Source organism: Perissodus microlepis, chromosome 2 (genome assembly GCF_051167445.1).
Source record: "Perissodus microlepis isolate ML-2025 ecotype Zambia chromosome 2, ASM5116744v1, whole genome shotgun sequence".
Classification (NCBI taxonomy): domain Eukaryota; kingdom Metazoa; phylum Chordata; class Actinopteri; order Cichliformes; family Cichlidae; genus Perissodus; species Perissodus microlepis.
Genome location: NC_140462.1, coordinates 93,978 through 104,519, shown reverse-complemented (window position 1 = coordinate 104,519; position 10,542 = coordinate 93,978). Strand labels below are relative to the sequence as shown.

General features: G+C 41.9%; 1 protein-coding gene across 2 annotated transcripts; it reads left to right on the top strand.

Annotated features, from left to right (window-relative positions):
• Positions 1-19: 19 nt before the first annotated feature.
• Positions 20-10,356, top strand: igfbp7 (insulin-like growth factor binding protein 7). Of its 2 annotated transcripts, none has more exons than XM_084939394.1 (5): positions 20-1,492; positions 1,917-2,026; positions 5,376-5,480; positions 5,555-5,681; positions 10,122-10,356. In XM_084939394.1, exons 1-5 carry the CDS (start codon positions 1,072-1,074, stop codon positions 10,130-10,132), a joined length of 774 nt encoding a protein of 257 aa, XP_084795520.1. In that variant the 5' UTR covers positions 20-1,071; the 3' UTR covers positions 10,133-10,356. The 2 variants fall into 2 exon arrangements, with proteins under 2 accessions (XP_084795520.1, XP_084795512.1); XM_084939386.1 differs by lacking the exon at positions 10,122-10,356 and adding an exon at positions 8,423-8,735.
• Positions 10,357-10,542: the final 186 nt, after the last annotated feature.

Genomic DNA, 10,542 nt, shown 5'->3' with positions numbered 1-10,542 from the left:
AACTTAGAAACAGTTCAAGAGGAAGGATTACAGATCAGCCACTTATCGATCAGATGTTTCCCGTATTTATACCTGTGTGGATCAATAGTCTCTTCTCTGATTCTTCTGTCACACAGTGTGACACAAAGTGGATGAGCTGTTGTGATACTCTGCACTTGTCCCAGAAGTACTGACTTTGTGTACATTATTCTTTCTATATATTTATTTGCTATGATTTGCTATGCACTGACTCTCCCGGCTTTGTTTGTGTGAGCATTCAGTCGCCTGCAAAACAAACATTCAGCAAATTAAAGCAAATACTCAGTTACATGTTGCTTTATATTTTATTATGTCACAGGATTAAGTCATTTGTTTTCTTGTTTTCAATCTTCACGTAGGTCATGTGCAGAGCGTGTGCAAAGAGTATAACTACTGCACTGTGTGCTGATGGAGTTGTACAGAGATGGCCTCCATTCCTACAACATTACTGGCCTTGTGACCAGTTTATTTAGTCGCATCTGCAACCCTCAACCTGCTGTCCCAGCATGCAACAGCACAGAGGATAGCACTGACCACAGCAGGCTGATAGAAAATCCTGAACATTGTCTGACAGATGTTGAAGGACCTCAGAGACTCTGGCCGTTCCTGTAGAGCGCAGTGGCGTTTTTAACCCAGTCCAGCCTATTATCAGTGTGTCCTCTGAGGTATTTATGCTCCTCCACAATGTCCACAATGACCACCTGGATTGAAACGGGGGTCACGAGTTTCCTGGTCTTCCTAAAGTCCACAATCAGTTCTTTGGTCTTTGTCACGTTGAGCCGCAGATGATTCTGCTCGCATCACGTGACAAAGGAGTCATCAGAAATTTTCTGAAGGTGGCAGGTCTCTGTGCATGTAATACTGTATGGAAATAGTGTAAAGTACAGTAGTACACAGTACAGTAATGCAGTATTACTTTACAGGGTCGTATTATCTTCCTGTGCTTCTAGGCTGGGAGGGTGGGATCAGCTGTGGGTGGAGGCGGAGTCCCACCCTTGGAGCAGCTGTGTTTCAGCCCCTCAGTTTCAGACTGACTCAGAGCTGCTCGCAAACATGAAGTCTTTCTGCCTCCTCTCTCTGATCCTCCCGGTCCTCTCAGTCCGGGACTCTGCCCCTTTGGGATGTGGATCTTGTGACCTGGCTCAGTGTGCTCCTCTCCCAGCGGAGGGCTGTGCTGCCGGCTCTCTGGTGGACTCCTGTGGCTGCTGCTCTGTCTGCGCTGCCGCAGAGGGTGAGCTGTGCGGAGGTCGCCGGTTGGCAGCTCGCCGCTGTGGCTCCGGTCTGGAGTGCGTGAGAAGCGGCGAGAACAAGAAGAACAAGATGGGAGTCTGTGTCTGTAAGAGCAAATACGAGGTCTGCGGGACAAACGGAGTGACCTACATGAACTCCTGTGCACTGAAAACTGCAGGCCTGCGAGCCCAGAGTGAGGGAAAAGAACCTGTCAACATGCAGAACAAAGGTCGCTGTGGTTCAGGTGAGGTCGCAGGTCATGGTATCGATCAGTGAAGCATTTGTTCATCTATGTAGCCTACAGCCTGCAGAAGGGGGTCACTTATTCTGATATGTGGCTTGATACAGTTGGAGAAATAACCTGCAGCTGACGTACATATATATGTACGTATGTATGTATGTATACGTTGCTGTGATGTAAATGTAGAGCAGTTAAAAAAATCTAAACGTCTCTTTCCCCGTCTGTGGTCCAGCGGACTATGAGGCAGTCTGTCAGTTACAGACTGATGTCGCCTCTGATAATCCTCCTCCATCCCAAACATCACATTCCTTTCTACATGAAAAGACCCACTGAGTGTGCTCAGAGCAAACTGAATTCCTGTGAGGTCACTGAGGACTTCCTGTCTGGACCTGTTTCACCCACATTCATCTTTTCTCTCTGTCTGCAGCTCCACTCATTGTTACTCCTCCAGGTGAGGTGTACAACGTGAGCGGCTCTCAGGTGTACCTGAGTTGTGAGGTGGTGGGCGTGCCCACACCAGTGCTAACCTGGAAGAAGGTGAGTTTGTGTGCCATCATTCAGCAGCTTGTCACACATTTAAGATGTATTTTGTTTTTCTCCATAAAAAGAAACACTCAAAGGTTTAGGCGTGACTCCACAGAAGTGTTTGCCTTCCTCTTTGCTGCTGACTTCCTGTTTCCTGCTGCTGCCAATAGAAACAATCAAAGTTCTCCACCTGGAAACATAAAACAGGAAATTATCCTGATTTAAACATTTCCCTGAACAGCAGCTTACATCACTACTTAACAACAATAGTCACCTTGAGGTACTTTAAAATGTAAGGAACAGACCCCGCGGTATTAGAGGGACGGCAAGCAAAAATTAAATTATATCAACAGTCTTTGACTTGAAGAAATTGCTTAACACTTAAACCTATATTCTGCATATTCCAGCATATAAAATAAAATCATATTTTGTGTTTACACTCTTTGAAATAGATGCAAGTAAAATGGCAGAAAATAAATAGAATCAAAGACTCAGCAGCTCTTAAATCTATTGTCAGCTGTTTATCAGGAGTGGGGCGGGTGGAGGTTTGCCCACAGCAGTCATGTCAGTGTCACATTCCCGTGGCAGCGTGCTCGCTCAAAAGTTTAGGGTTTTTTTCAACTGTAGAAAGAAGTTTTCTTCCCACGCAGAGTGAATAGCAGACGCTAATGTTTTTGTCACTTTTTATGAAAAAATGTTTACGCTTCAAACGCCGCATGGTCGTACTCTCTCCCGCATTCCATATTATCCATTGTTGATCTGCACACGTCTGTTACCACACGCTTACGTCATTGTCATGAGACACTCTCACAAACAAAATCACAGGTTAGTACCACAGCAATGCAGCATGCTTAGGGGAAAGCAACAGTAATCTAATTACTTTTTTTGCAATAGTAATCCCTTGCTTTACTCGTTACTTGGGAAAAGTAATCAGATTACAGTAATGCATTACTGCCAATCTCTGGTGAGGATGTAACAGTATTAAAAGACAACCAACCTCTGTGGGAGTGGATGATATGCTTCTTCAATAACATGAGAGAATAACATGGATGAATTCTATCCTTAAACTTTGTTACTGCACCTTCAGAAGGACAGCTACTGTAATGCAGTGTATCACCCACTGCTGTGTAATCTGTTACTGTAAACTTAAATGTTATTAAAAATGATCACAAAAGACAGTTTTCAAGAAATACAGTTAAATGTTCAGTTTCTGTGGGATATGTCAGAACAAGGGTGTGAACTCAATTGAGTCTAATAATAGATTAAATTCCATGTTGAGGCTGTTATTTTCAGTAAAAGAGAAATGGTAGAGAAAGTCTGAGTATGGGTCAGCTGCATGATAGATAACAACAATTCAGTTTTTTGGTTAGGGTGTTATGAGGCTCAGAGTCGGCCTTTCAAAACTTAAATTGTTTTTGGCTCTATTGTTGATTGATAAGCTAGAGATGAAGATCGTCTTGGCCTGTGTCTCCAACATATCATTATGATAATCGTTGTTATCGTTGGAATCCGGTCTTTAAGTTATGACGTGATGCTTCCGGCCCGAACTACCCTGCGTTTAATAAGGCTTTTTGTGTTTTTAACAGGTTTTAATGCTTTGTATCTTGTTGTATTTAATCTCAAAAACCCCTAAAAACAGTCAGTGATCACTGTCGGCCTCTCTTGGTTTTTATTACCGCTAATCATTTTAAAACTCAGTTTTTAAACCCTTACGATGTAACTGCAGCCCTGCAGCAGTATATTAATGACTAACCTCGTATTGTGGATGGATTATCTCAGTTGTTCTCCTGACTGAAGTTTGGTCCGTTTACAGCATCCTGCCATGCAATTGCATTTGTCCCTAACCATCGGGAACCTTCACGTTAACTTTTATCGAGTGGAAAAAAGTTAGCTTCATCCTCCAGCTTCACTGTGTTTATGCTATGCTAACATAGCTGTGTCGCTAGTGATCACGTAGCACATCATTATATACCAGCTAGCCCAACTTCAGTAAGCCTACAAATGTCACTGCTGTTTAGTTTTCTGTCTTCATTTATGTTGGAAATGACAGCAGAGCTGTACGTTTGAATTTTTCAGAAATCTCTCAGTCAGAACATGCTATATCATGCTTAGGTGGAAGCTAGCGAGCTAACTCCCTGCTAACTTCTAACTCTGTTAAATATCATAAATCCTGTTTTCATGGATGCCTGGATGTTAAACTTCATAGTTACACCTGGTAAAGCAGCAACGCTGATCATTTTATTACAGATGAAAGAATTTAGAGAGTTTAAACTCTCAGTGATGCTGCAGTGTTCGTTTGACTTTGGGACCTGCAGCGGAGTTTGGGCCCAGACATGGCTAATAACGTCAGACTTAAAGACCGGTGTTCTGACAAAATGTCCTGCTTTGGCAAAACGTCCTACCGTAAGTAGTTTATGCACATTTCTGCTGTCACAGAGTAATTCCAGCACAAATGTAAGTAGGTATGACGGTTTGCCACTTAACTTTGCCCATCAGAGTATGCTTGTAGCTCACATTCATAAAGCCAGGATGGTTTGCCACTTCATTTTACCCGTTAAAGTATGCTTGTAGGTCACATTCAGAAAGGTATCATGGTTTGGCACGTATTTATACCCGTCAGAGTATGTTTCTAGCTCTTATTAACAAAGGTAAGATGATTTGCCACTGAATTCTAGCTGTAAAATTATGCTTCTAGCTCATATTCGCAAAGGTAGGATGGTTCGCCACTTAATTATAGCTGTTAAAGTATGCTTGTACATTACATTTACAAAGGTAGGACGGTTTGGCACATAATTTTACCCGTCAGAGTATGTTTGTAGCTTATATTCACAAAGGTAGGACGGTTCGCCACTGAATTTCGTGTTGTGCGCATGCGTAGAAACAACGGGTAGGATGGTTTGTCAGGTAGGATGGATTCCCAGAACACCGGGATTGGCCATGTGAGGAGTTCAATTCAACTTCACAACAGCAGCTGCCTCAAGGCAGTAATATAATAAATAGGTTAATTTGCAGCATTCAGAGATATCAGCATGTTTCATGAACTTTCTTTATTTTTTCTGACATCAGGGCTTAAAAACTGATTCTGACGGCTTGTACACTAAGGGCTCAGGTATGTTCAGGTGTGTCTATCAGGGTGGCAAGTAACGGCCTGTTTGAAGAGAATTTACAGACCTTAAGACCTAAGACCTGCTCAGAGGATGTCAGGTGGTTCCTCCACCACAGTCAGAGTATGAGTGAGAAACCCGTTAGAAGACCACAGGGGTTAGACAACTCTGTGATGATGTCACAGAGTCAATAAGGTATTTGAAGTTGGATCTCTAAGATTAGAGTGATGATGATAATGATGGGTTTCTTCTTTCAGATCCTCAGTGGGAAGAAGATGGAGCTTCTTCCTGGAGACCGTGACAATCTGGCGATCCAGACTCGAGGAGGACCGGAGAAGCATCAAGTGACCGGCTGGGTGCTGGTCAGTACAAACACTATGTTATGTCACTGCTGCAGTGGGACCAATCAAAATAGACCATGGTGTTTGTGTTTCAGATCTCGCCTCTGACCAAAGAAGAAGAAGGATCGTACGAGTGTCACGCCACAAACGCCAAAGGAGAAGCTTCAGCAGTTGGAGCAATTCACGTGGTTGAGTCCATCGATGAGCTCACTGCCAGGAAAGGTAACATCTAAAATTACCTTATGAAACATCCCCCGTGGTCATCACTGACCTTGGTCTCTGGAGGATTTACCTCAGCCTTTGTCAGCCTTTCAAAAACACCATCAGACTCGGCTCAGTTTTTCAGGCGTAGATTCTTCCACTTCTTCCATAACTATAAACTGTTAAATGAAGAAAATGTTTCTAGTCCAAGAAGCAGACTTATCCATGTCAGTGAAACACACGTTTTAGGGCGGCAGTGGAATCAGAACTCCTGTTACTGAAACTTTTAAAATGATAAATAAAACATTTGCAGAGACCAGGCCTTATTACCTGAGGCCTGTTCTCTTCTTATCCCATTACAAAGTAAGCAGAAAAATGATCCAGAGATGATTCCAAGCATGCCCAGATCATCCAGTTACGGACTGCTGGGCTCCTGCCAACTTATTCTGATAATCAGTCTTTTTTTCTTCACTAATCACAGATATATCATACAGGAATGTGGGCTCTAGATGGAGAGCACTGCAACCTTACTGACAAAATAAAGCATAGCCATCAGAATCCAGCGTTGCCAAAAGTCTCTAACACAAACGAATAATGAAGCAGCCCAGGCTTTTTTGTTTTGTAAGGCTAGTACTATCTTTAATGTGCCCACACAAAGCTGACGACCTCCTCCTCTTCCTCCATCTGTACTGCTCTTTCACAATGTGCTGTCCTGTGCTTTTTCTCAGGAAAAGCACATTTTTGGGATGTGTCTGCTTAGAAAATGAACAGTGCCTTTGATTGTGAGGTTAGCTTGTCTCCTTCATGTAGTTGAATCTAGATAACCAAATTCCAACTTTTGAACGTGGATCTGGTAACTGTTCTTAATACTGGCAAAATAAAAATGACCTGTGAAACTTTTTTAAATTCTTCATTCCAGATTTAGAAGTGACTGGTGATGGTTAAGTTACATACAAGCAACATGTGTTGTACATGACACGTCAAACAAATGCAAACAGAGAACGTAATATCACAATCACATGGAGATGGTGAAATTAAGTGAATATACAGGAAAATCAAAAGATTGGGACCCTTTTAAAAAACATAGAAATGTTAATAATCACTGTATGTGGGATGACGTGTATATGTCTATGTATGAATGTATTACATTTATACATACATACATGTATATATGCCACCCAAGTGTTTGTGATAATTGCTAATGAGTCTTTTACACACTGTGGAGGAATTTTGGTCCACTCATCATATGAGAATTGTTCTAATCAGCATCACCCGCATTTTTGAGGTCATGCCACAGCATCTCAATCAGATTCAGGTCAGCACTTTGGCTACGTTCACACTGCAGGTCTTGATGCTCAATTCTGATTTTTTGGTCAAATCCTATTTTTTTGTCTGCTTGTTCACACTACAAATAAAATGCGACAGCAAACGCGCTCTAGTGTGAACACTCAAAGCGGCCGCATGCACAAAAGAAGACGTCACACACAACGCGCTCTGTTCAGACCCAGAGCAAACAATATGTTTGACTGATGGCCTTAATATAAAGACTTCGGACTTTACGTTTGCCAATTTTTGCTTTAAGTTATTTTGTTATTGACATAATAATGTAAATAACCTAATAATGATCCTTATTGCTGTTTTAGAGGAGCGGTGCTTCAAAGGATAGCTGCAGATTTCTGTCAGAATCTGCAGATTATACAGTACAAAGAAAATGTTCACGTTTCTCCAACGTTGTCTTCCCAACAGTTTCACTGACATCTACACGGGATGTCCAGGAAGCGTTCACGATGTCTTCTCGGGCGCTGATAATTGGCGTCTGTCTTGTGTCGGTGACGTAAAAGACGGATTTGATGCGACATGACCATCAAACAGCAGTCGCTTTCTAAAACATCGGATATGTGTCGGATTCAGTACCACATACGAAAGTGACCCAGATCGGATTTGAAAATATCGGATTTGTGCCGTTCACACTGTCACACCATGATCGGATATGGGTCGCATAGGGCCAAAAAAATCGGATTTGATGCGCTTTCGCCTGCAGTGTGAACGTAGCCTTTGACTAGGCCACTCCAAATTAAAGATGGACTTGCTGGTATGCTTTGGATCATCATCCTGCTGCAGAACACAAGTGCACTTCACGATGTTTTGGTAGAATTCACGGCTCCATTAACAACAGCAAGACATACAGCTGCCAAAAAGTTTTGTCTTGCCAGAGCACAGAGTATGTTGGGGATCAAGATGTTTTCTTAGAAAACCGTGACGAGCCTTTCTGTTCCTTTTGCTAAGCAGTGGTTTTTGTCTTGGAACTCTGCCATGCAGGCCATTGTTGCCCAGTCTCTTTCTTATGGTGGAGTCATGAGCACTGACCTTAACTAAGGCAAGTGAGGCGTGCAGTGTTTTGGATCTTGCTCTGGGGTCTTTTGTGACCTTTTGGATGTGCCATTGCTCCACTCTTAGGGTAATTTATGTTATAAATTGGGGTGGGGCGATCACCTTTTTCACACATGGGTTTGGATTTTTTCCCCAAAGATGAACAAAAACCTTTATTTAGAATATGCATGATGTTTTTACTTTTTTACTTGTGTTATCTTTCATGATCTGACATGAGCAGACCCACGAGCAAACATGTTTTCACACCACTGTATATAAACAATATATCAAAAGATTGGGACACCGCCTTTACATTATTGACATTTTAAAATGATAATTTGTTGAACAAGAAAAGAAACATATCTGAAAGTAAATATGTCGTTTTCTTTCAGTGACAAAGGAAGTCAACCTGTGATCAGCTGATCGTCTCAGGAATCCCAGACTTTTAACTTTCAGTAAAACCTGAATTTGTTTCCTTTCAGTCGTTTTTAGTTTTAATCCAGACTTTTTCAAACTTCAGTCTTTTGTTCTACATGTTACATCTTTTGTTATATTTGTAACTTTTAAAGTATTTTTCCTCCTCTGGGCACCAGCGGAAGTTTGAAATGGTGAAACAGGTGTATTTGTTTGTTGCAGTCTACACATTAAATATGAACCTTAAACTGCATGTTTTTCTTCTCAATTTAATAAACCATAATAATGTTGGTGTGTTGTTTGAATCTAATCAATATTTCAACTCTTTCAGTTAAATAATCAATGTTTTTACTGTGAAGGTCCCAGAAAAACATATTATATTTTCAAGAATAAAAAGAGAAAAATGGAAAGATCAACTAATTCCTTGTGATTAATGTGAACTTTCATTAAATACAAACATGCATTCATCCATTTTCTTTTGCTTATCTGTGGCTGGGTCGTGGTGGCCGCAGGCTAAGCAGAGAAGCCCAGACCTCCCTCTCCCCAGCTGATCCAGTGGAACATCAAGCTGTTCCTAGGTCAGCTGAGAGGAGGCCCTGGGGCAGATCCTTTCACCTAGTCAACAGCATACAAAGATCCTGCGCGATGAACCGTAGATTTGAAATTTTGATTCCTCAGTCCATAAAACCATCCAGTCTTCAGTAGTGCAGTCATGTTTCATGGCCCAGACAAGCCTCTTTGTCTTATTCTGACGTCTGGCTTTCTTGCTGCAGCTCGTCCTGTCAAACCTGCAGCTCAAAGCCTTCTCCTCACATCTGAAACTGAGACTTGCTCACTACGACCACTATTAAGCTGCTTGAAGCTGTTGTCCTGTGAGTCTATATCACAGCTGTTAACTCTCAGGAACGTGTCCTCTGGTTCAGTCGTGTCTTTGGGTCTGCAGACCTCTTCCTGTCGCAGTTTGTTTCTGAGCCTTTGGATGCTGAAGGAAACTGGACTCACTGACACTGTGACTTTCTTTGCAGTCTCTCTGTCGGACAGACCGACATTTCTAAGTGTTGTGATGGTCTGTGTCTCTTCCACTGTTATTCTCACCATGTTTGTATCAACACACTACAGTACTGTTCAGCTGATGCCCATGAGGGTATGGTACCACAGTGTGCTCCAACACTGCTTCATGCAGACAGAGGGGGACGTAATCCAGACAAGTTGGAACACCTGTAGGAATTAGTAGCACCAACTTTCAAGGCTGATCAACCTCCAATACTGCAGAACAGCTTTAACCTCCTAGGACCTGGCGACATCACATTTTGGGTATTTAGACCAAAACACTCAATTTTGCTCTACAAGGGCCAAATATCCACTTAGGAGGATATTATACTTGTAACGGCGCGCAGGGAAACTGATCAATATTGTAGGTATATTGAGTGTTTGTTTTAGCTTCATGATTTTGAATGGTTTCATAAAATTGATATTTTATTGGGTAACATTTTAATCGATAATGTTGTTTGTGTTTTTCAGCTGTGCTGTCTCTGCGGTCCTTTTTTTGTTCTTTTGATTGATTTGTAATTTTGTTTTGGTTAGTCCGTCCAGCCGTAAAGGCGAGTATTGATTGAGAGTGAGTTGTGTAAGGGCGGACTAACCTCCCTTTTTGTTTTTTGTTTAATTGTTTCACAGGTCATGCATAGCACTGATTCCCAGCTGCGCTGAGACCCGAATTGTTTGCAGTGCGTGCCACGATTGCAGTGTCGCTAAGCGGGGTGTGACGGATTGCAGTGTTGTTATTTTCGCACCGTTGGTGTGGTAAGTGTCATGTGCAGCTGGGATATCAGCAGGATGTGTTGTAAGTCCTGTCTGGAAATGACTGGGAATTTGTATGTCTAATTGATGTAATAAATAAATGATCAATTTATTTCTTTGCCCCATTTACTCATACCTTGTCCTCGGTTACATACTTCTACTGTTCTATCGAAATTTTAAACGAATATCCTCATATGTGGATCACATTTTTCTTAGAAACAAAAATCAGGTTAAAAAAAGGTTTTTACATTCATCAGGTCCGAATATGCCCAAATATCACAGAGAAATTAAAAATGCA